General features: G+C 39.7%; 1 protein-coding gene and 1 long non-coding RNA gene across 2 annotated transcripts in view; both read left to right on the top strand.

The window, feature by feature from the left end:
- Positions 1-7,746, top strand: part of LOC121338346 — a 74,112-nt gene extending 66,366 nt beyond the window's left edge. The window contains exon 4 of the long non-coding RNA XR_005953020.1: positions 7,643-7,746. This is a non-coding gene — a long non-coding RNA (uncharacterized LOC121338346). The remainder of the gene's footprint in view (positions 1-7,642) is intronic.
- Positions 7,747-8,822: 1,076 nt separating this feature from the next.
- Positions 8,823-26,945, top strand: part of CA10 (carbonic anhydrase 10) — a 110,253-nt gene continuing 92,130 nt past the window's right edge. The window contains exon 1 of the mRNA XM_041409222.1: positions 8,823-8,930. Coding sequence (XP_041265156.1) covers positions 8,877-8,930 — 54 coding nt within the window. The 5' untranslated portion in view covers positions 8,823-8,876. The remainder of the gene's footprint in view (positions 8,931-26,945) is intronic.

Here is a 26,945-nt window from a genome sequence, read left to right as displayed (position 1 = left end):
TTCAGAACTTTAGTAACCCTGACCCTAGAAGATTGTTACCTGCTTAGTTTTGGACCTGGATATGTCTCTCCCTCTTGGTGTCTCTTCCTACTTCCTAATCCATTACATGAATAATGAAAAGAGAAAAGTCAATATGAGAAGCATCTGTAAACACCTCTACAAGCAGCTGACCTATATTTTTCAGAACATTAGTGTTTGATTGTATAGCTTTAGTATGTGTGAACTCACCAGAGGGTGGCAGAGAAAAATGTAGTTAAGTACTTTTGTATAGATGCTCTTTACCCCAAGCTTAGCATAATTTATAGAAGTGAATTAGTCTGGTTTAATCACTGTGATGAAAGGAGTGGTACCGTGTTCTACACTTGTACCCTAAATTTGTAGATAAAAATAAGCAAAAGCTTTGCAGGGCCAGAGGTCACTAATTTTGATTGCTAAATACTTTTTCCCAGGTAATTTAACTCTTAATTTAAGAAAATGTTGAATTAGGCATAAATAAGCTGCTATAATTTAAAAGAAAAGTTGGAGAGGGTATTGCATGATGTCTTTATTAAAGGCATAGCAGAAAATAGCCACTTTTTAAAAGATAGTATCGTGCCAGAATTTCAAATCCTCTTTTTCCCCTTCCTGTTTTCTGTTATTTCTCATTTAGCGAGTGCAGTGGTTGAACTTTTCTTGTCATTGAGAATCCTTCATACAGAGGGAAGATGACATTTGAACAGACCAACATGGAATGATGAGTATGGAATTAGCAGTATAGAATATGATGCTGCTGGAGTTCCTCAAAATTTTAATTTTTTATGTGTTTCAAGATTTATTGCTGAAAATTTTAATTTTTTTTTTTACTATCTCTTGAATAATGGCAATGCTGTCTTACCCTGGAGGATATATTTCAGCTGTCAACACTTCGCTGCTTAAAAAGAAATTAGAACACTATCAGTTCTCAAATTTGAAGCCATTGTGATAGTGTCTAATGTTACTGCAGTCTGGAGATTTCTGTGACCAATTACTGCTGAATGCCATTCTATACTCTGTCATTTCTTTGGTGTCCATGATTTATCTCTCAAAGCCTTTATGACTTTACCTTTGGCTTTTATGTAGAGGCAGAGCAGGTCATGTGGTTATCCAGAGGAATTGGTATGATAATTTTCTTCAAGCTGAGTAGGTGGAAATAATTAATGGACTGCTTTATTGATGTACATAGATTACTGATTCTCTCTGTGGTTCCAATTCCCAGCCTCAATAAAGTAGCTTGAGATTTTATCTGAGGTACCAGTAATTAATTACACAGGGCAAGAGTAATCACTGCACAAATACAGTCTTTAATAGTGTTTTACACCACCGCCAGGGCCAGTGCTAAGGCTTAAAAATATAAACAAAGATGTGCTGATGGATAAGTTGACACCTTTCATTTAAATTCATGAACTCTGGAGAAACTTAAATTCAGAGAATCTGTGCTCCTGGAAGTTGAGCAAACTTCAAAGAGGAATTTACAGGCTTGGTACAATAAAACAGAAATAACCTGACTGTCCTGCTTAGACTCCACCTCATGTCATTGACAGGGATCAGTAGCAGAGACCTTGGGAAAAACAAGTATCTATAAAAATAAACACCATAAAAAATTGGATCACATTTGCCACTTTTTGTCTCTCCAAGCCTGGTGCAGATTTTAATCAAGGATTTTCGCAGTTCACATCACTGTGGTATTCATCCTGGCGTTCTGTTTGACCTGAATGAATCTGTTAGTTTCATCTGTTTATACTAAAAGTCACTTTTCTGATGCTTGATTCTGAGACAGTTTCTCAGATTCATTCCTCATACAAGAGCTCCTGTGTGGGAACATCCCTTGACACCATTTTGTGAGCAGTAAGGAAAAGAACTCATACGGCTTTACTGACACATAATGTGTCCTGTGCTGCTCTTACAACCTGATCTGCCACTATAGGACACAAAATAAAACTACGCAGACCCGCAACTCTTTAAGGTAAAAAAGAGGCAGTTTAATTTCTGACTCCAACATTTATAGATTTCCAAAAGTGGCAGTGGATTGCAGGGTGAAAGTGCCACCTCTCCAATGACACTGGACAAACGAACAGTCCATCAGATTTTCCTCCTCCATAAAATAATGGAAAACAATAAGTTATTTACATAAAGTCTGTGAGAAAGTTCGGTACAAGAATGTAAAATCAGAAGGCTTAGAAGAACTCAAAAAAAGCCCGGCACTTATCACCAGTGTCCTTGCTTTTCTTACTCTTAAAAAAGTTATTGATCAGAAGGCTTAGAAGAACTCAAAAAAGCCCGGCACTGATCACCAGCTGGTCCAACACGCTCAGCCAGTGTCCTTGCTTCTCATACTCTTAAAGAAGTTATTCGTGGCTTTTAAGACCTTTGGAAATTGTTCTTTGATATCTTTTTCTGGCATGTCTTATTTTAGTTTTTTATTTAACTGGTCAGAGTTTATCACCTTTTCCATTTTTCTTATTTGGACAGCATTTTTTGAAAATGCTCTCTTACTTCCAGCCACCCTATTTATTTCCTGTATTTGAAGTTTTCTGGCTTCTGTCCCCTGTTTAAACAAAGGCTCAAAACAACCCAGAACACCTTAATTCTGGTGGCAATTTAAATAAGATTCTTAATTTTTATCTGCTTCTTCACTGGGTTACACAAAAATCAACTACACAAGGCTTTTCATTCCTAAACAGATGTGAATTCATTATAATCATCAGATCACTAAGGTTGGAAAAGACCTCTGAGATCACAGAACCCTTAACCCAACACCCCAGACCCACAACTAAACCATGACCCCAGGCACCAGATGTACAAATTTTTTTTATGCAAAAAGTGTTGCATCTATAATTGCTGCTAAAGGAGAGAGTCCTTGCCTCCAGTCATTTCATAGTGGATACCTGTCCACACCCCTTCCAGGACCCAGATCTTTGAGTCCAGCATGATTTTTATTGCAGTTAGGCAATTCAGGTGTCATACACAGTACACCCTTGTTCCCATCCTGGGAAAACTAGTGGCTCCTCTCAGCACAAATCTCCCTGCAGGCAATACCATTCTGCTTATCTGCAAGTTTGCTGTCCCTATGGAAGGATATCCTTCTGGGACACCTTTCCCTCATTGCTGTCCTCTGGAGAGGGGAGGCTCATATTTATTTCAGCAAATCCTTGGTACTCATCACCAGAATAGCTCTCAATCCTTCCATTATTTTTCTAGCTGCTTTTGTTTCACTGCTCTTTTGCATAGGTTTGGTAAAAGCCGTCAGAATCCCTCATCCTTTTGTGTCCTGCTGATACTGAAGCATCTTCATCTATCTCAATATAAATTGTTCCCAGTAAATTGAAAAGAGAGCAGCTGCAATAAGATGCAGATTAAATAAAGAAGTCAGAGATTCCTGCACAGGTATAAAATGTAAGTAATCCACCTCACCATACAGCACACACATACACACACAAGTTACCAATGTCAGCACAGCATAAAACACAGAGCAGCACATGGGGAAACTTTATTTGGTGGTAAAACTTCCCCTCTTCTTCATCCTGGGACCAGGAACCGGGGGCAGACAGGAGCTTATATGTGGGGCAGGTCTCAGGGGAGGGTACAGTCTTTAACAAATCAGGAGAATTGGGAGTAAAAAACCAGGCAGGGAATACAATGTAAAAACCCATAAAAATCCCAAGGGAGGAGAACAGTTTCAGTAAACTAACAGAGTTTGGAGAAATAGAAACTGGCATCTAACAACAGGAAAAGTGACGAAAGTTCTGGAAAAAAGCAGGAACAAAAAGGAAAATAGCATAAGGAAACTACCAAATTACAAATCAAACAATAAACCTACTAATAAAACAAAAAACACACCACAACATGCCAGCATACAGAGGATATAAACTGAATTTTCTGTTAGGAGAAGGTTGAAGGCATTGATCAGACACAAACTTATTATTTGATATCTGTATAATATGTTTGCAACAACTCAGCTCCCAAGCAGTGTAAGTTTGGGGGGATTTATAGAGGAAGCAGAGATGACACAATCACTATATTCAGGCTTTGGGTACAATAATCAGGAGCTGGAGCACCTTGTTAAATGATATTTTGAGCTGGTATTTGGCCTGCATGCAAACTAGAGAGTCACAGTAGCTCCTGCACAGTACAGGAACTGTCTAAGGTTCAGAGGTTCACACACAAAAAAGCAGCATATTCCACACATGAGTAGATTTTTATGGAAATAAAACATAATTATGGGAAAGGAGATAGTGATTCATTAATGACTTAAGCCCAAGTAGAACCCTGTCTGCTAGTTAAGCTGGAATAAAAAATGACTACTATTTTTATATGTTTTCCTCTATTCATACACCCGATTTCTTCAGACTAAACAGTTAATTCAGTACCTGTGTTTAATTTAAGCCATGGCTTCCTACATGAACATTCTTAGATTTTTCTATTACAGTTCTGAATACTTTTAGATCACTTTGGGCATCTAAGCAGCAGCACTAATTACTTTAAATAAATGTAATCAGACATTAATATTGCTTAATATCCCCATCCTCTATTCAACTTAGGTGTGCAGTCCTAAGTCAGTCATCTTAATTAACCTTGGGCTGAAGCACAGGTAGAGTCACTCTGATCCATGGGATGGGTGCAGCAGTGGGGAACTTGTCTCTTTGTGTGCCCAGAGATAGCAGCAGGACTGGAGAGGTCCTGGAGCTCCAGTCTGGGGTGTTTAGAGAGTAATCAAAGATTTCAGCTCAGACTCACATGTCTGATGACAGCTGTGACCTCTGCAGGGCAGTGCCACAACTCTGCAGCTCCCTCCCCTCAAGTTCCAGGCTGTTGTGACACAGCAGAGAATGCAAGGTTTCCTGGCAGAAACAGGAAATAACATTACAAAACAACCCCTCCTAGCAGCCCTTTTCCACTGCAGCTTTTCTGGGTCAATCCCACTTGCATCATAAATTGTTTTGCTGTCAACTTGAAGATAATGGGTTGATGTGTTTGGTTTGCTGTTTTATTGAACTTACCATTGTCTAGGTTTTTTATTTATTTTAAAAACTTGCTAAAGAGTTGGTTTTTACCAGTTCCAGGAATATTTCTGGCCAGAATGTTTGGGTTTTTGTTTTTTTTTTTTTTAAGTAATACTAGATACTATTGAAGCAACAGATTCTCCATGCAGTATTTCCCTGCCTTGATTCTACCGCTCTACAGTTTCATTAATTCAGTTTTTAAAATAACACCAATAACACAACAGGGGGATTAATCAAGGGAACCAGGCTCTCTCAATTAACCTAAACTTTTATTTTAGGCCTATGTATAAAAGGGATTTTTTGTCTTACAAAAGCTGAAGTGAGCTGCTATGGTATTTCTCTTCAGAGAAAGCACAACTAGTTGTGAGATGGCTTGGTTTTAATTACATTACACTTATTCTATTCCATTTCAGAGCATTAGCACTATTGTTTAGTATAGTCTGTGAACTTCTCTAAGCTTCAAAGTCCACAGTGGAAGTAGGAATTGACTGGGAGGGCAAACAGAGCCAAAAGACTTTTTTAGACCACTCTGTCTATTTATTTTTCAAATCCCACAAAGCTTCACTATTTTAGGGGCCTTCCATCTGACCTTCTTTGGGGTGGCACACAGAGTTTGTTACTCAAATAAAAGACTACTGACACAATTTCATATGGGCATCTGCAGTTCCATCTATTTTGGGTGCTGTTCCCTGATCATTACTTTCCTGTGGCTGGGAAGCATTCCACCATCATCCCCCTCCTCTAAGATTTTCATGCAGTATGTCCTAAGAGGAGTTGCTGATTCGATTGTCTGTCTCAGGTGTTAAAAAAAAAATAAGTCCCCAGCAAATTTAAGGTATTAGTAGCACATAGTCCCATAGAATTTGTATGCAAGGCAGCTTTAAGCTCCTCTTGCAGCACCATGTCAATGATGGCTGTTAGAGTTCACCTGTAGCTGCAGCACCTGTGCTGCACAGACACACTGGCACTAAGAATTTAAAAAGTTTCAACTGAAAATTGAGTTTGGTTTTTGTTTTTAGTAAGAGTTAACATTTGTACGTGACAACACCTGAACTACTAGAGCAGGCAACAGCTGCAAAACACAACCAAAAAAGTTTTGCTGTGCAAGGAGCAAGCTAAGAATTCCCCAGAAAGTTTATCTAATTTTGTGGAAAACGTGACATGAAATATAGGCTAACCCAACCAAATTTTTACACCTACATACGCTCAAACTTTAAAGGCAAAAAAACCTGAGTTGTATAAAACACATAAAGAAAATACCAAGATCACCCTTGTCCTAGGGCTACATTATTCAGAAGATATTTTCTGCCTTTCTCCCCTCCAAGGAATATCCTCTCAAAGTGTTAAACCCAATGTAAATGTGAGGTTCCAATCCAGCCACAATTCTTTGTAGCTGCCAGTAGAGTAACCAAAAAATTGCAATCAGGAGCAAAGGCTCACACTACAAAACCCTGCATCCAACTAGCCACAGCCACAAAAAAGCTTTTTATAGCCCAGGTGGGTTGTTTTCAGCTCCACCCACCAGGCAAAGCACCTGTGTTCCTGCCCCAGGGCCCCAGTCTTCCCCAGTCTGGGTTTGGAGGCTTTGTCACACGTGGTTTAGGCATCAGAAGAATGCCTTTGAGGCTTAAAGGCTATTAAAACTTTTAGCAACATGTAAAAAGAAAAAAATAGAGCCAAAAACATTTCACAAGAAGACTGCAAAATTTCCAGCTGCTACACAAAACTACAGAACAATTCTGACAAAGTCAACGTTGCAGACACAAATCTAAATATGTCCTTTGTGTATCTTGTAATTGCACTCCACTCGTTTACAGAAAGGTTTTCAGTAGCCAAGGAGATGTCCAGGTTGGTCTTGTCTGTAAACTGCAGATGAGATGCAATGTGACCCTCAGCTGCAGTTCTCTGACACACAGTAATATGCAGTTACATCACATTATTTTCCAGTTAGAAAATGCAGGAAGTAACTCAGTTTATCTACAGCCAGTGTTTCCTCCTTGTTCCAAGCTGTTGAATGCCCAGGGAAGGAACTTATCCTTTCTCACTACCAGAGTGTGACTTCTCCAACAAAATTTATTTTTAATAATTAAAACTTTATCTAAAGAAAGATTGAGCAGAACAGAAATAGGTAGAACCTCAAGAGAGCAGTCTGTTCTCCAGTATCACAGTGTCTGTTTCTCTTACAACATTTCTGTGGGTTTTAATTAATTTTCTAAATATTTTAAGTGGTTTTTTTTGAAAGTTGAATAGAATGGAAGCGTTTCAGTCCAAGGACACATGGAATATGTGCAAAGTTAACATAAGGACTAGTGATTGGCTTTCCTGTTGCCCAGTAAATATTCTGTAATAGCAAAAGAGCTGTTTATTACTGAACCTGGGATTATGTCTGAGAGGAAAAGAACTAACCCACCTTCTTTCCTGATACAAAATTATATGAAATCATATGTTTTGGTCTTGTAGTATGAAGTTTTAAATTTCAAGTGCAAGACGAATTTGCCTGTTTTCAGTTTCAAAGTGTGTGTACAGACAATCGGATGAGTTTAATCACCTGGCCATCTGCCTGGCATGTACTGCTCTAGTCTTTCCAGACTTCCATTAAACTTGCATTTTCTTATATTTTGCAGTACCCTCCTTTTGGGGTTTGGTGAACTCAGCTTGGAATCTTTGCTCAGTCGGGAAAAGACAGTCACCTGTCAATATTGAAACCAGCCATATGATTTTTGATCCCTTCCTAACACCTCTTCGCCTGAACACAGGGGGAAGAAAGGTAGGTCGTCTCTGTTCTGGTGTATAAAATAAATTGAGTTAGTAGATTAAAAAAAATTGCTATATTTTATTTTTCTAAAGCATTTACTTTTATCTGTCTGCTCCAAGGCAGAATAACAATGTAGCATGTTTTAAAGATTGTCCTCAAATCACTGAACTAATCAATTCTGTTTATCCAGCTGAAGGATTGATATTTCAATTCTGAAATTATTTTATACATAATTATTTACATATTACCTTATTTTGTACCTAATAACCTCTTAGCAGTCTTGGCAATACTTGTTAGTTTATAATGGTTTTGTGTTGCTTTTCTTATGCTGGGGTGCCTAAAAGGGTATTTTAAAGTATTTATTGCTTGTTCCATGCAGTCAGTTGTCTCTTACCCAACCTGTGTTACAGACCAATGTAACACAGGTTGGGTAAGACCATGCAGGTGAAAAGGCACTGTGAATTACAGTATCAGAGCAAGCTGAGACTCCAACAAAAGGTTATTTGAAAAATATTTCTCTTCCCTTGTTGTCATGACAAATGAGATGTTCACTGGAAACAGTGTGACATTCAGAACAACATTTCTGTGGGTTTTAATTAATTTTCTAAATATTTTAAGTGTTTTTTTGAAAGTTGAATAGAATGGAAGCGTTTCAGTCCAAGGACACATGGAATATGTGCAAAGTTAACATAAGGACTAGTGATTGGCTTTCCTGTTGCCCAGTAAATATTCTGTAATAGCAAAAGAGCTGTTTATTACTGAACCTGGGATTATGTCTGAGAGGAAAAGAACTAACCCACCTTCTTTCCTGATACAAAATTATATGAAATCATATGTTTTGGTCTTGTAGTATGAAGTTTTAAATTTCAAGTGCAAGACGAATTTGCCTGTTTTCAGTTTCAAAGTGTGTGTACAGACAATCGGATGAGTTTAATCACCTGGCCATCTGCCTGGCATGTACTGCTCTAGTCTTTCCAGACTTCCATTAAACTTGCATTTTCTTATATTTTGCAGTACCCTCCTTTTGGGGTTTGGTGAACTCAGCTTGGAATCTTTGCTCAGTCGGGAAAAGACAGTCACCTGTCAATATTGAAACCAGCCATATGATTTTTGATCCCTTCCTAACACCTCTTCGCCTGAACACAGGGGGAAGAAAGGTAGGTGGTCTCTGTTCTGGTGTATAAAATAAATTGAGTTAGTAGATTAAAAAAAAAATTGCTATATTTTATTTTTCTAAAGCATTTACTTTTATCTGTCTGCTCCAAGGCAGAATAACAATGTAGCATGTTTTAAAGATTGTCCTCAAATCACTGAACTAATCAATTCTGTTTATCCAGCTGAAGGATTGATATTTCAATTCTGAAATTATTTTATACATAATTATTTACATATTACCTTGCTTTATACCTAATAACCTCTTAGCAGTTATAGCCTCTTGGCAATACTTGTTAGTTTATAATGGTTTTGTGTTGCTTTTCTTATGCTGGGGTGCCTAAAAGGGTATTTTAAAGTATTTATTGCTTGTTCCATGCAGTCAGTTGTCTCTTACCCAACCTGTGTTACAGACCAATGTAACACAGGTTGGGTAAGACCATGCAGGTGAAAAGGCACTGTGAATTACAATATCAGAGCAAGCTGAGACTCCAACAAAAGGTTATTTGAAAAATATTTCTCTTCCCTTGTTGTCATGACAAATGAGATGTTCACTGGAAACAGTGTGACATTCAGAACCTTTTTGTGTTGCTTTTCTTATGCTGGGGTGCCTAAAAGGGTATTTTAAAGTATTTATTGCTTGTTCCATGCAGTCAGTTGTCTCTTACCCAACCTGTGTTACAGACCAATGTAACACAGGTTGGGTAAGACCATGCAGGTGAAAAGGCACTGTGAATTACAATATCAGAGCAAGCTGAGACTCCAACAAAAGGTTATTTGAAAAATATTTCTCTTCCCTTGTTGTCATGACAAATGAGATGTTCACTGGAAACAGTGTGACATTCTAGGAATTTGCTCTGTACTTCCCATGGAGGTTCTGGTGGCACATGTGCAAATGCATCAGAATTTATGTGGGCTTTATCACAGAAATGTGAAATGGTGGTGTTGTTATTACTGGAGGACAGTAATGCTTCCAGCTCTGGCCCAAATTTCAGGATAATATTTACATTTTTCTTTTTAAATGGAAATGTGTGGAGGTTTTTTGTTTTGATTTTAAAAACCCCAAAAAAACAAAACTCAGAGTTTTGATGACACTGCTATGTACATAAAAGCTTACACATTTCATGCTATTTGTAAATTACAGAATGGCAAAACATGAAATTCAAGAATGTGGAAGTTGTCAGTGAGCCGAATGCAGGAGGTTCAGAATATTCAATGTCTTCAGCAGTTCTAAGAATTCAGCTGGGTTTTTGTACCTGCTCAGAGTGAAGCAAATGTCTGATTATTGATAAAATTTGGAGGCAAAAACAAACAGACTGGGAGGTGCTGTATCAGTGATGAGGTTCTTACCATGCTCACAAATACTGCCACTAATGATCTTCTATCATGTTACAAGAACAGGATTTGTTCTTCTTGTGATTTGTCTTAGAGAGACTTCCAAAATGGTTAAATCAAAATTCCCCTCTGAGAAAAAAAGATTGCCATTTTGATGCCTTAATAAAAATTCTTTGTTCATTCTTTGCGTCACTGAGGATTTGATTTGGCAGGTAGTGGATTTGTGTTCACTTCCTCAGTAATGTTTTTTGTATGTAAAAAATAGAGGTGTGTTTCATATGGGCTGAAGCACTTCATCTCTGAGCGCTCAGAACCAATTGCTGTTGCAGCCAGGGAGTTTCTTGGACAAGGCTTATCTGTGATTATGCTGTATATGAAAGGGTTTTATGGAACTGATCCGAAGAAAAATAATGAATAAATAAAAAAGGGATTTGATGTGGTTTCAAATCAAAGTTATGATAAGCTAGCTTGCATGCACAGTGAACAAGAGAGACAGCTACTTGCACACAGTCACAATTATAAACCTCTTTTGGAAAAGGGGCTGGGAGGAGACTCAAGCTCTAAGAGAGAGCAAGATGGAAGGAAGTACTCAGTTCAGTTGTTCTTGGAACAGTAACTTCAAATTCTTAACAATTTTTTTTTTGCTATTAATTTAGAAATTCAGTTTTATCAGGTTTAAAAAAATACTTAATTTTGAAAGCAACATATCTACTTTGTGTGCTTCACTTTGGAAATTCGCTTATGAGGAACAGAAGTGACTCACCCACAGGAACAGTCTATGATCACTGACTTAATACCTCCTCTTACCCCTTTCACTCCTTGCCACTAGGAACAGAAGTGACTCACCCACAGGAACAGTCTATGATCACTGACTTAATACTACCTCTTACCCCTTTCACTCCTTGCCACTCCTTTCCCTTGGGCTTTATTTTTAGTGGGGAGCATTGCTTAATTTCTGTAAACCAGTTACCTGTTTAGTTCTCCTTTCTCACCTTGGCAGACCAAAACTGTTCCATTCCACTACAGAATTTGTGTCTAAAATTTCCACTTAAGCACATCCCTTTCTATTTCCTTTAGATTATTTTATTTCAGTGTTAGCAGTGAAAGCCTTTTAGTAAACCAGATTGAGACTTTCCTACTATTTTTTAGACTGCTTAGAAATAAAGCAATATTTTTCTTTCTCCTTAAGAGAAGAAATGATCTGATAGGAGGGTATGAAGGACAGCATCACTGTTTTCCTGCAAGGGGAGAAAAGCCCAGTCTGTGACCCATCACACAGCAGGCAACTTAATGGTTACTTCTGGTCTGAGGCTAAGAAAATTCTTACCATTCCATTCAGGAGTAAAAGGGATGGCAGTGCTATTTACCAAATATTTATACCTCTTTGATCCAGTTTTTTGCAATAAGGTTGCAGTGAGCAGTGATGTATTGCTTTTTGTGCCATCCAACGATTTCAGGGCAGTATCAGGTCACACACTTACAATTTAAGCACCATCAGATATTATTCTGAGTTGTGCTCTTATTCTGTATGTGTGATTCTCCATTTCCTGAGAAAGTGGCTTAGCAGTCTGAAGTCTTGAGTGTCATTGATACAGATAATTGGATTTCAAGATCCGGAACTTCAGCGCGAGATATTTAATGAATTTACATGCAGAAGAAGAAATGCTGCTTTTGAGGAAACTCCCCAGGTTCCAGTTCTCTCTCAGGCCCAGCTTTGTCTATTAGTTATCCATTCTGATGAATTCAGCAAGCAGCCCATTTCAGAGAAACAGCCCTTTCTGATAAACAATGCCAACCCTTATTCATTTGCAAATCACACTCCTCCATGTCACAAAGAATGGCACCCTTTTACTTTCTCTGCTCTTTTTGCTCTGGATTCACTTGAGCACCAAAGCAATCAGCACAATAGAATATCTTACATTTAGGCAGAAAGCACCTTGGGTTTCAAGCTCCAAAGCAGGGTTTCATGGGTGATTGTGGTGGATGAAAAAACCACTCCATTTCCCACTGACCTGGTCCTTTGCTGGGACTCCTTCCTCAGTTCACCTCTGCAAGAGCTCTGCCTTTGGTTCCCCCAATTTTTGTCCCTTGCCTTTCTGTAGCCCATCTGACTTTGGTCTCCTGGTTCTCTGTGGACTTAATTTCAAAAGCCCCATTTCTAGAATTCTTTAAGACTCAGCTACAGTTGTTGGCCATACTTTTTTTTTTTCTTTTTTCTGCTAAAAACACGTTGAGCAGCAGCATTTGCTTTAGACAGCAAGTGCATCCCTGCTAAGTAATTAAACCTTGCCACATCAGTGACCTTATGTCTTATGAGTCATTTTAGGTCACACTCAAGGACTGAAATTGTTGCCTAAAGCAGGTAAAGTTCTGTTTAAAACCACTTTATTTTTAAGGCAAGCCAGGACGTTATACCTGATGTTGACCCCTGGGGAAATAAAAGCAATTGATGTCTGCTGGCCAAGGTCTGTTATTCTGTAACTCAGTGTGCATAAATGGAAGTTAATCAGCAAGATCCACACATCTGCCTGCTCATATGGGGGGCATTAATGAATACAATCATGTATTATTTAAATTAATATCCATATAAATAATTGGTTCATTCTATGCATTACAAGATAATGGCTACATTCAGCAGCTTCTAAACTAAAATGGAGTGGGAGAAAAGAGATTTATGGATTGAAATCAGTTAAATGGTTTCTCTGCCAGTTAGTTCTGATTCCATGCTGTTCAATGAATTCAGAATATTACTAGCATTTTTCTCAAGAGTGCAATATATGACAACTGCCAAGGTTTGCTTTGGTGATTACTAAAAGGACAGATACTGGTATGAACCATATTTCAGCACTGCAGGAATATAAAAAATGAAATGTTAGAAATGGTCCAGGAGGAATGGATAGCAATAAGACATCAATGTCGTCTGTAAACTGACTTGTGATATACTTTTAGAGGTCTTAATAATGATTTTTGATGTAAAGTAGCTTTGGAAAGTCAAAAGTCTGATGCGAGCATCAAAAACTTTAATGAATAAAAATGACACGTAGTATTGCCGCTTAAATAATTGTTTACCATTTCTAATGCTTCTACAGTTCTGGATGCTCTGGGATGTGTTAGTGAGTGAACTTGCAGTGGAACCAGCAGGTTAAAGTAACTTGTTTATTCACCCTCATCATGGAATTTAGAACAAGAAAAAAATGCTGGTTTTTTTTCAGACATAGACTGCAGACTTTTCTGCTAGTAGATCATGCACAGGGGAAAAGTTCAGGATCTGCACCTTACTCTGTATCGGGACCTTTCTTTCCTTACTGGTTCAGTTGTCCATGAGATTGCATCAGTTTGGAATATGTGAAGTCTCAGATAGGCTCCTTGGTGTGTTCTCAGTTTCGGGTTCTCTCTGACACAGATCACCCATGAAATGAGTCCTGAACAGGCACAAGAATATACTTCTGCAGCTTCTTCATTGCTCTGCTTGACCTTTAATCCTGTCTGGTGCCATAAAACAAGCTCACTTGTCTGCCATGGGAAATTTCCTGGGAGATCCTAGACCTGGAGAATGATTTACTCCACCAACAGCACTGTACTCTGGTGCTGAGCTTGGGATATGATCTCACTTTGGCAGGAGGACCTTTCAAATCATCTTGCTGTATCTCAGCTGCAGTTGTGCAGTGATTCAAAGCAGACCATGGTGTCCTTGCAAAGGTGGGTGTGCTGTCTGTGGAAATGCACTCACTGTTTGTAATCAGAAACATCAGCAGGATCTGCTTTTCTGGACATTGGGATCCATTAGAAGGTTAAAGATGTTATTGAAGCTGGGCTAACAGATCCCAGCCAAAGGCCTTGCCCATCCTTTCTCCCTCCTCATGTTTATTTCAATAAGTTGCTTTCCAGTTTTCAGTCCCTAATGATGAGACTTAAAAAAAAAAAAAAAAAAGTCTGGAGCAGCAGCTGGCCTCCAGCTACAATTTGATATATTCAAAAGAATTTTCAAATTTGCCCAGTTTGTTCTTAATGCCCCTTTCCTATTTTCTAGTAGACCCTATGCGCTGCATTGATAGTATCTTATTTGGATTTATTTCATCCTGCACTTAGGTCTGTATATAAAACCAGATATTTATTTCAAGCCTTGCAGAAGTAGAAGTAACATATATCTTGTCTATGTTCATGATTCTCTACTTGGGGTTATAGTCACTGGTATGAAAAAGGCTGAAGATTTTTTTCTCTCACACTGATCCTGCTGTTATAGTAAAAGTATTCTGGTGTCCTCACACCATATGCTTTAAATGACATATAATTTTATATTTCATTGTTAAAACACGCTTCCTGGACTCAAAAATTATGATTCTTTGGGTTTTTTTCTTGCCTTGTTACAAACATTAATAAATGTATGACATATTGAAATGTAATAACATATAATATGTTGTTTAAAGTGTGTATTTTTGATACAACATCAATGAAATATTGTTAACTGAGAGCCCACTCGATTGGCTGGGGATGTTCCATGTCATTTTGCACACAGAATTTGAATCATACTACCAAGGTCAGGATATCTGGGGAAGGTGCAGGCATGTCCAAGGTTGTTGTTCAGCTGCCACCAGTTCATGAAGCAAAAATCTGGCCATGCTAAACAGAATTAATAAGAATCCATGTCCCTCTCCTCCTGGTAAATCCTGACCTCAGCATTTACAAGTCTGTGTTTGCAGTTTAATGGCAAAAGCCTGCAATTTCTGTGTATCAGAGATTTTTTTCTCTTCTCAGAAAGCAAATGTTAGTTACCTGTTATGGTCAGTGCATCCTTTAGGATGGGCATTCAGCATTTAAGCAGCTACATTGCTACTGTGGCTACTAGTGGCTGCCATCCCCTGTGTCTGAAATGGCTCTGGAATTCTGTAAGTCTGGATTAGGATGTGAGTGGGGACTTCATAACGTGTGTAAAGTGTCTGCTGCGCGTCTGGGAAGGTGCCACACTTTGGCTGAGGCTGTTTGTGGCAGCAAGGTGCTGATCTGGCTTTCCAAAGAGCTGTGAAGTGGGAGCTGTCAAGGCCTCAGCTCCTGACAGATTGAATCTAGCTGTTAAGGAAGTGAGGAAAAAGGTTCTCTTTTTTTGTGTTTTCCTCACTTTCATCCAAAATGGTTAAATCAAGAAATCACCAGATATTCAGCAGGTATTTCTGCCTTGCAGCTGGAGTGGGTACTGTGTGAAAGACACATGTCAGTTCTGCTGAGATAAATAACACTGCTGCCATTCCCAATTCTGAGTAGCATTTGTGGCTGGAGAGAAGTGCAAATTCAATATTTCTCATCCCAGAAGTGTTAATCTGTGATGGTTGAAAACTGAAGCAGGCACAGTTTGCTTATAGATGGGAGAATTAAACTATGTATTTTAGGATTAGATGCTAGAAAGGAGCTTAAGGGGAAAAACTGAAAAATTGTTGTCAATGAACTCTAATAATCAAAAACAAATCTGTGGATCGGCATGGGATCTAGAGAGTGGAGGAGTGGGAGCATTTAAGCTGTGTGTCATCCAACAGGCTGAGGGAAAACATCAGTAGATGATTCTGCAGCAGACGAGGAAAATGTAATTAAATTTGGGGTACAAAACTGTTCTTACTATAAGGGACAGTGTGTATTACAGGGGCTTATAGGCCTTATAAGAAAACTAGGAAGATTAAATAATCCTTTTGCATGTACCCTTTTTTATTTGGTATGTGTTGTTGCTGTACAGAAAGTGGCAGAGACTCAGAGCTCATAGCAGTGCTGTTGGTGTGTGGTAGCTGTGTCACTTAGTAAGTGTGAATCAGTAATTCTTTGTCTGTATTATGTCCTTTCCAACAGAATCAATTAGAACTGAGCACTCCAGCAAGGTATTTTTTATCAAGTCATTGTTTGTATCCCTGAACAACAACCAGACCCAAACTACCAGGGTAGGTCTGAGAATGGACATTTTAAGCTGGGAAAATAAGAAAATAAAGTTTAACTTGACTGCCAAAAATCGTTGGGCAGTTTGAACTGGAAAATGTGAAGAAGATTATTAAAAGAAACATTTTCTCTTGTAAGCCTGCATAGAAGAAGAGCGTGTACTGCATTCTTTTTCATTGTAATAACTCAGTGCCACCTGTGTCAGGCAGGAGAGGATGTTTTACAGAGTACAGTAATATGTCATGCTGACACAGAGATTCATGTGGGATATACACTGGGATGAGGAGGAAGGGGAAGGAGAAGAGTGGGCAAGGGCTAATAAGAGCAAATTATGTCTCTTTGCTCTCTGAAGATGTTTAAAAAAAATATTGAAAAGAAAAAAGGAATAGCTTTAGCCTTTACTCCTTTATCCTTTCTTCCATGTCCCAGCCAGCAGCTGGAGGCAACATATCAACACTGTAATTTGCTATTGATGGTTTTAAACCTGTGCTCTCACACTTCTGTAGTCCCCCTTTTCCTGCCACTCTGTGAAGAGTGCAGAGAAACCTATCACAGATATGGCTTTAAATCACAGCACCTTCCAGGGCTGTGCCAATGGCAGCACAGCTGTGCTGAGGTGGCACTTAGAAGCTCCTTTGAAGTTCCTTTGCCTTCACTAAGTGTTTAGCTTTATCTGTGTATTTCCTCTAGTCCTGCATCACATAGGACTAGTTAAGACCTCTACCAAAAACAGTGTTCAAATGTACTGAGCAAAGAAGCCTTTGAGGGGGAAAACAAAAAAAAAAAGGATTAAAATGTGACTTATTTTTAATCATACAAATGTACTTACGATATTGTCACAGCTCTTCCAAATAACTGTATTTGTGTGTTTACTTTGGTAAAGCATTTTATTTATGTGGTGGACATTAATAGCTACTTTTGAGTGACTGAAATGATGCAGAAATACATTTGTGATCTCTTTTTTCAGTATGGTACTAAAAAACCACACAGCTGCTGTGGTTTTTGTAGCATGAAGATGGATTGGGATGTAAATCACTATTGGACAGATATGGGGCTATTTACTGGGTATTGCTCAATTAGAAGCACAGAAACACTGCTAAAGAGCCCTCCTGGTTTGATGTTGCCCAGGGACATATTGAATGCTGGAGACAGAAATTCTGCCCTCAGAGCCTCCCTGCTAAGATAGATTTGGCATGGACAGAAGGCAGTGATATTGGACATCCTTGGATTCATCAGCCACAAATCAGGAAATCCATGCCTCTAAATCTCAACTCCAGGCTTAAAACTTTGTCTTGTCTATTAGAAACCTTCTCAGTAAAAGTAAACCACAGGCTACCCACGACCAGATGGATGTTTCATCCAGATTTTTCACAGCTTACACCACATTTCTTTTATAGATGTATATTTACAGAAGAATATTGTTTGGAAGCACAGGGATGTATGCCAGTTTTTGACAGAATATTCCTCTTGTTCTATTCGTGCTGGTAGAGAATATATATATAAATGCATGAAATATGTCTAAGATACAAAAACCTTAAAATCACACTAGCAGGGGAAAAAGGGAGTTGCTTCACAGGGTGATGAAATGGCAGCTGGCAGCCAAGGAGGAGGTAAGCAATTAGGATACAAAGTGGAACTAGCACAGGAGATGGGGGTTCTCACTGGTATGTACAGGAGAACACCAAGATGTTCATCTTAGATAAACAGAGCCATCAGGGCCATACATCTGAATACGGGATTCCCAACGAAGAATGGGCACACATCGGGTTCCGAAGAAGAATGGACACACATCCATTCCAGATAGGGTTTTGTCCAGCACAGGAAGAGAATGGAAGCAACATGAATATGGAAAACCCTGAAAGGAGACAAAGAGACTCCCTGCAGGCTAGGAAAAGGGTATAAGAACTCGTGAACTGTGGGGATTCGGTGCCACAGAGGTGGATCTGTGTTCACCCAACTCCCATCCCGGGGTCGGTGCTGTTCCCTGACTGTTGGCTGTTGGGACTGTATATCAGTCGTGAAATAAATTCTATTTTTATTTTTATTAAATTGGCTGGATCAATTTTTACCTAGCTGGATCAATTTTTACCTATAACACTCTTATCATGCAAAGTTTTGTGCCATCTGCTTATCCATTTGTCTCAACCTAATCTCCCAAGTCTTTGAACTAGCATCATGTGATTCATGTGATTTTTTGTATCTTGTTTGATTTTTTGAGAGGCCTTTTTGTGACCAGTCTTCTGTTAACACAAAGTGTTCCATAAGCAGAAGAAATAATGTAGCATGGTTTTCTACAGAATCTCATTTTAGGTTCTTTCATTTTAGCCTCTGTCTCTCATTATCACTCCACTACTCCACAGATCCCTTCATTAAAAGACAAAGGCAGAAGATGCTGTGGCTATTTCAAAGTTCTTTGTGCCAGTGGATGCTCCTGCTGACTGCCCAGTTGACTGCTGCTGACAGGAGCTCTATACTAATCTCTATTATGGAGTTTTACCTTCCTGGTCCTCAGCACAAACTTGGTTTGCTCTTTTCTTCCAGCCAAGTTCCACAAAATACTGAGATTTCTTCTTTGTCAAAGCTGGATGAAACTGTCCAGGAAATAATGACGTTAGTGTGGGGAAAATAGGAAACTTTTCCCAAAACAGTTACTATTATAGTGAATGATTTGCAGTGTATTTAATTATAGGCACTTACTAAAAGCAGTGTCTGTGAAGACAGGAGCTAAGGAGCTAAGTAATAAACAGGGAATTTCACGGGTAGATGTATATTAAAGGAAGAAATTGCATATCCTGCAGATTGCCACCTATCACATCACCACAACAGTGTTTGTCTGCTGTTTTCTCAAGCAGAAATGAGTTCTATGTATATGCATATATAAATGTATATGTAAAACAGCAGAAGCCACGGGCATCAAGTGGACAGTGGGTGCTGGGTTAGTGTAGCAATAAAACCTGAGGCAGCAGCACAAAGCAGCAGGGCTGGGTAGCAGCAGCAACCGCCACACGCAGCCAGGATGACACGCTCTCCAAAATGCTCTCCAAAAAGGGGAAGGGGGTCGGGGTCCCAGGTCTGTCCCCTGAGGCACCCAAGCAGAGGAGGAGGGTCCTTTCCAGTCAGGTCAGGCATCAGCAAGGTCCCAGTGCAATGGCTGCTCTCACGAGCAAAGGCTCACCTGAAATAAATAGGGCAGGAGATCTTTCTCCTTTTTTCTCCTTTTTTAATGCCTTTATTAAAAATCAGCTCGGGTGGGGAGAGCCGACGGGTCACACGCGCTGCTGCTGCTCCCAGGAATGGCACGGAGGAGGAGGAGGATGATGCAGCTGTGTCTGCTGGTGTGCAGGCAGAGCTGGGGCTTCCATCCTCACGAGAGCACCTAGGAGAATCTGATTTTTCAGTCTGACATTCGAGGGCCTCTTTCTAGCCGACATCCTTTTAGGTTAGGGTGAGAGGTAAAAAGGATCTTAGCAGATACTGGATTCAGTTCCTCACCTTTAGACATCACTTAGATCTCTTAATTCCATGGTGGCACGTTGTTTTAGGGGTTTTTCTTCCAAGATTTGGTGAGGGGGCTTCCTCTTCTGTATACCAGCTCTGACATCACCTCCCTCCCTGCCCGCAGTCTCAGGTGTCATCCTCCAGGAAGCAGCAGGGGGACACTTGGGCTGATTTCCAGCCATTAACAGGTAATTGAAGAAAAACTATTAACAACAGGTGATTGCAACATGAAGTTATTAACAACAGCGATTGGTTTAACTTGTTAACTCTGCAACTTAAACAAAAAGGGACGACTTTTCTGCTCATGACATCACCCCCAGTAAGGAAGAAGCAGTACAAGGCTGAGCTTCAGCAGCGGCAGTGAATTCTCCTTGCAGCAAGCAACAGCTCGACCGTCCTCCTCCAATGTTGAGAACGAGAGGAGCTGAGCCCAGCTCCTCTCCTCCCAGCCAAAATCTCGCAGAATCTCTGCCCTTCCCAAGAGAATGCCCCTCTGCTGTGATAGTGCAGCCAGCCACTCTCCTCCCCCTCCCCCTCAGCTGCATCTTTTGTCTCTTAAGTACCCGTGGTTATTGTCTGCTAGCAACAAATGGGAATAAAATTCCATGAGAGAAAGAACCAAAAGGAAAAATCCTAACCCTCAACATAACAAAGGTACTAGGTCAGAACCCAGAAACCAGCACAAGTGAGGAAGTGTTTCACTTGCATCTCCATCATTCTTTGGGTTAAAACCTGTTTCATTCCCAGATATCTGATAATACTGGTAATAATGAGGTATTTTACAGTATCTTTTCTCAGCTAGTGATGTCATTTAAAGGATTATGTATTATTTTGACTAATGGATTTTGCTCGTATCCTCTCCTCCACTTAGACTTGTCTTTTCCTGAAAGCCCTTTAGCTATAAAACTACATATTGTTTCAACAGCTAAAATTCTTTGTCTAGTACTGTTGGTCCTTTTTTTAATGCCCCATTGTGCCCTGCATAACTAATCAAAAGCAGAGGGATGTGCAGTAAACTGAAGAGATTCCTAAAAAGAGGAACTACTGGGAGGTATGAAAAACTTGAATTTTTCTTCCTGCTTCTGGGAAATACCATCCGTTATTTTCAGAAGGTTTGGTACTCCTGTGGAGGTGATTGCTGGAGACAGAGAGCTGTGCTGGTGTGGGAACATGCAGCAGCCTTTGACTGAACACTGCACACAGAAATTATGAACAATATTACAGCATCTGGTGGATGTAATGGGAGAATAAACCAGCTGGATGAAATACTGAGTATGTCAAATTATTACAACAAACTTTATAAATATTAGTTAGGCTGACTGCAATCATTTTGTAATAGCGTGAGAAGACAGAGGGGAGTTCTGCACATCAAATGCTATGAAAAAGAATTATGTTGCTGTAGAGAGCAGGAGAACCAGCTCCCAGTTAGAGCAGACAGAAACTGGCTGCAAACAAGAAGGGAATTGGAACAGTCATTCCAAAATGAGATAGTTAGTTCTCATCTCAAGATCTGCCATGATAGCAAGAGTCCACAAAGCATTAAAGAGATGCATTTTCCAACTTTTTGCAAAATGAAAGTTACATTTCTTTGGCTTTTTGTGGTATTTTAAGCCCAACCAATAAGCTTTGCTAGCTGTGTGATAGATGAGTAATGCAATGATTGACTCCCACAATTAACAGACAAATATCATGTATATAGATAATGTAGATTTATAGTTTTGTTTTACCCCCTTGCGTTGTCATCAAGGGACAGCCGGGGTTGGGACATCTGGGAGGGCTGGCTTGTCACTATGGTAACATCTGACCTCCAGCCAGGATTTGAGGAAGAGATCTCCACCACTGGACAGCGAAGAAGGAGTCGATGGACAGAACTTGGGGAGGGGCAAAAGGGTTAAAAGGTGACACCTCCATTGTGTGGGCGAGCGCACACAACGGGAAAAATCCTTTGCTCCCAGAGCTGTAATATTTTCTCTATTCAGTCTTCTGTTGCATTTTTGATAAGGTGTAATAAATTTCCAAATTTAAGAAAAGTGAGTAGCTATTTCTCACACCTGCATCCTCTTTTGGCTCACTGAAGCTGACTGCACTATCAGCTTTCTGTCCTGGTGCACTGTAGATGGGCAATCACACATTATTTAATGACTCAAATGGGCCCCTTTGGTGATACTGGATACTTCAATGAGATATGTAATTGTTCCCAGCACATGCGACTTTTATTGAATTATTATTGAAAACATAATTTCATGCTTGGTTAAGTTGTAAATTTAATTCATGCTCTAGCAAGATTTCAGAACAAATATGACGCTACCAGTGCTCCTCCAAGGTGAGGCAGTTGTAGCTGCCCAGAAAGTCTGAACTGGCTGAGCACTCACTGGTTGCTTTTCAGCACTTCCTGCTCATGGATTTAAAAGTTCAGGAGAAACTTTTCCATCTAAAGGTGGCCAGTTGTGGCTGATAATTGTCACTTAGTTGTAATACATAGGTTGTGTTGTGGGCACATTGCAGTCTCAGTTAGTTGAATAAAATTGAGTTGTCACTAGGCTTTTTGGTGACTTCAGGATACAGTCTTTGAGCGAGCAAAGGACGTGGCTGCTTAGGGCTTTTCATTAACCAAAAATTCAACATCTTGATTTTGTGTGCATTCATTGGACACTTCCACAAAAACTACTCCGTCAGTGAGAATTGTCTGAACACCGACTGTGTTCCAGGGACACCCTCTTTTTTCCTTTTCAACACAAAATCCATGAGAGGCTGAGCTGGATGAAGCCATGAATTGCTTTATGCAAGACTGACAGAAAGCTCTGTCAGCCAGCACTGCCTTTAGTCTGTCTGTTGAACAGAACCTGGCTGCTTTAATCCTGACTTCTCTCCAGAAACATTAACTCATATTCATCTGCTTAACACAGGCATCTACGGATGGCCTGGGGAAATGCCTGCTTTTCTTGGTTAGAAAAAACTAGCTTTTAGATGCTCGCAGTTTAATGAAATTAATTTTCCCCCTTGTTTCTTGAATATAAAGCAGTTCAGACTCAAAGCAAATGCATCATAAATTAAAGGTGCGAGAAAAATTTTCAGTGTATTTGACAAGATGAATGGGTAAAGCATTTACTAGAAATACATTTTTCGTAATGGATTGGAATTTATGGAAACCCTTACTGACTTAATATTTAAATCAGTAATTTAGCATCTGCAATATTTCTCGCTTTAAATGTCATAATTTTTATCTTACTAATTCAACTGATCATCTAAGAAGCACAGTAAAATATACTTGATATAACTTTTTCTTTAACAATCAAGATTATTTAATTATTTTTGCAACTTTGTGCAACATAGTAATGTATTACAAGCATTATGTCTTTCACTCATACTTGAAATAAATGGGCAGGAGATCTTTCTCCTTTTTAATGCCTTTATTAAAGAAATTCAGCTCAGGTGGGGAGAAATCGACGGGTCGTGCCCACGCCGCCACTGCTCCCAGGATGGGCACGAAGGAGGAGGATGATGATGCAGCTTTGTCCGCTGGTCTGCAGGCAGAGCTGGGGACTGCGTCCTCACGGGAGATTGGCAGATTCCTGCTTTTTGGTCCAACACTTCGGGTCCTCTCCCTAGTGAACATCCTTAGGTTAGGGTGAGAAGCAAAAAGGATCCAAGCAGGCACTGGACTACGCGCCCATCCTTAGAGATCCCCTAGGTCCCCTAATTCTATGTTGGCTCATTGTTTTTAGGGGTTTTCCTGGAAAACGGGAAGATTTGGAGCAATGCATTTCTCATCTGCATACGAGGTCTCAGGCCACTCCTATTTTCCTGGTGCTGCTGTGTCCAGGTGTGCTCCCGGGCAGGCATCAGGAGGACAATGGCTAATCACCAACCATTAACGGGCAATTGAAGAAGAACTCTTAACAATGAAGCTAACTTAACAGCAACCGGTCCAACCGGTTTTAACTCTGCAACCTTAAACAAAAATAGATAACTTTTTATTCATAACACCCACCTGTGGCATCTCAGCTGCTGCTCCGAGGTTCCTGCTACATTCCAGTTCGCCATCCGGAAGGGCACCGGGACCAGCTACACCTGTGTGTTTGTGAAGGAAGCCCCTTTCCCGTCTCTCCCGCCAGCCCGCCTATTAAATTGTTTTTCTCGGGCCAGTTCTCATAAGCCCTCGAAAAACACTTAATACACCCAAGGATAGCTCAGCTATTGCTTTGGCGGAATAAAATAAGCAGGATGGCTTTTGCTGTGGTGTTTGAAACAAAAATAGTTTAATAAAAGGCAAAATAGCAAACAGAAAAACTCGAGCCAGGTGCAGAGGTCTGCTCCTAGTAGAAACACTTCACAAAAGCCCCTCTTCTCTTTTGTTCTGTTCTTTTCTACCTGATTGATCAAGCAGAACTTTATGGCTTCTATCTAATTAGATGTTCTCTAGTGTTTAGTGTGAAAAACGCCAATCACTTGGTTTTGAAATTTTAAAAGATTAATAGTAGTAATATAATCAGAATAATAAAGTTTGAACAGTTGAGATTAGGACAATATGAGACAATAAAAACAAAGAGATACGGACGTATTTCACCTTTGGGTTACACATGCGCACCAAGCTACTATCATATATGCCAAAACTAAAATTATATGAGCCAATATAATAAATCTCGTAAATTAACATATTTCTGATTTCCACCCAAGTTTTCCCTCTTTCAGTTAATTTTAGCAAGCTTTATCTGACTCCTTTTCCTGCCTCGAACATCTGCAGAAGATAATGGGGGGGTGGACCCTTCCCCTCCTCTTTCCTAGCTTTTTACCTTTTTAACCATTTTGTTATCTCCAAATATTGATTACTACATCCATATTGATTACTGTTTCAATTTTATCAGCACGAATCACACCTGTTTATCACACTAGGAAGCACATTCCTACACCCGCCCGCCATTCCCCACACGCAGCTCCCCCGGCCCTGCCGGCCATGAGGAGGGCTGCAGGCCGGGGAAGGGCCCTGCGGCCCAGAGAGGCCCCGCTGCACCCACGCTTCCTCACTGCAGGACACGAGACAGCACCACGCAGGCACGCTGCTGCTCCCAGGGCAGGAAAAAGGGAAGTTTATTTTCTGACTCCCAACATTTATAGATTTCTGAAGGTGACAGTGGATTGGAGGGTGAAAGTGCCGCCTCTCCGGTGGCGCTGGACAAACCAACGGTCTGTCAGGTTTCTGCTCTTCCATAAAAGAATGCAAAACAATAAGATGTTTACAGAAAGTCCGTGAGAAAGTTTGCTGCAAGAATGCGAACATCAGAAGGCTTAGAAAATCTTTAAAAATCAGGGCGACCGTGCTTCTCTTTGGTGCTGCTGCTGCTGTTTGTTTGCCTTGTTATACAGACAGATACATATACACATATATAGTAAAGAACTGTTATTCCTTTTCCCACATCTTTGCCTGAAAGCCCCATAATTTCAAAGCTATAATAATTTAGAGGAAAGGGGGTCACATTTTCCATTCCAAGGGAGGTTTCTGCCTTCCTTGGTGGACACCTGTCCTTTAAACCACAACAAAATGTTAAGTAGCACAAATACTGCTAAGGAGTAACAAACCCCTGATTTTTGCCAGACATATTTGAAACAGAAAATAGTTTAGTGCATAAAAAACTGGCATAATGTAGTGAAGCTGTAATTATTTTAATATAATTTTAATTATCATGTCTATGTTTCTGCAGTAGAACATGGTGAGTGTTGTCTTGAGAAATCACTGGAAGTTAAAAAATGATTACTGAGTTAAATACCATGATTTAATTAATTAGCCTGATGGAAAAGTAACATAGTCACTTGAATTTTCCTTGGAAAAGCCACTTAACAGACAAAGTTCTAAATAAAAGGAAGGTATTAAAAAAAAGGAAAACAAACCACACAGAGGAATAGTAAATTCATAATTTCTACTGAGTGAGAATTGTCAAACTTCTTGTCAATAGCTGTAAAATGTCTTATATGGAGAAATATTTCAGGACATTAAAGACAAGGTAGGATATTTGGCCTTTGCATTCAATACATTATTTATGTCAGCTTTATTTTCCAGTAAGCCTTTCTTCTCTATATTCTGTGGGCTACAGGGTTACACAGAAGTCAGGAACTCTAGTGAGACTGGAGTTTTTGTACAGTAGGGAGATGTGTCTGTCACTGCTTTGTTTGATGTTATGCTGGACTCCACTTTTAGTCTTTGTTCTTGAACCCAGCTCCTGCATACCTTGATATTGTGATGTATTGACCAAAGTAAAAATACTTGCAAAATAAAGATTTGCATTGAATGCACCATCTTTCTATCTCTGCCTGTTGCAGGAAGTAAAACATTTTACTTTTACTTCCTGCAACTTCTTTTACCCTATAAAGCCTTGATTATCTTCTCTTGGTCTTGGTGTCTCTATAGAAAAGATTCCTTGCAAGTGCAGGTAGTGCTTCTCTGTTGCCAAAGTGCTCTCTGTAATATCACATTTTCTCATTTAAATACTTTCTCAGTGTTCTGCTCTTTTATGCTTGCAGCTGTTTTAAAGCACCTTAGCTAAAGCCTTTTGAAGTAAAATACACACAATGCCCCTTACGAGCCTTTCTGACTTTGTCTCTCACAATCCCTAATAATTTTCTTGGAATGCATACATCTTCCTTTGGCAGTTGCAGATGGGGTTGTAGAGTGGCTCTCAGTAAACAAGGGTGCATTTTAAACAATCAGCAGAGTGCCTGTGAAATCATTGCACTGCATTATTGTAGTTTATCTTTCTACTTCCATGGTCTGTAGTCTTCACATGGATTTATTTCATCTGTGCTTGCACATAGCTTTGATGGTGCTGTGTACCCTGCCCTGCTTAGGCTCGCCATAAAGCCTCATACTTAAAGGATAATGGTCATGATGGGGGAAGTATAAAAGGCAATAAACAGCTTTTGCAGGTGGTTAAACACACTGAAGCAAATCTGAGGCATCAGAAAACCCCAAAAGCTGTTTATTGTAAGCACAACAACACATCAGCTGTGTTCAACAAGCCACAACATTAAATAAAAGCTTTTGCCTTGCCTTGCGAGCGCTGGGAGGTTTTGTCCACCAAACAGATCTTTGCTTCTCATTTTTAATGCTTTGGGTGGCTTTCTTTGTCTCACATGTGGTTTAACAGGAGATGGTTCCTGAGTAATTGCTTGGGATAAAAGCAGCAAAATGTCTTTTTTCAAATCACTGTGGAGGTTCTTGATGACAGTCCTCTCCTCCTTTCCAGCCCCACAAGAATCCCCCTTTATTCCCAGCTTAT

The sequence above is a fragment of the Onychostruthus taczanowskii genome, unplaced genomic scaffold (genome assembly GCF_017590055.1).
Source record: "Onychostruthus taczanowskii isolate IOZ18803 unplaced genomic scaffold, ASM1759005v1 scaffold30, whole genome shotgun sequence".
NCBI lineage: Eukaryota > Metazoa > Chordata > Aves > Passeriformes > Passeridae > Onychostruthus > Onychostruthus taczanowskii.
This window is presented reverse-complemented; position numbering and strand designations above follow the sequence as displayed.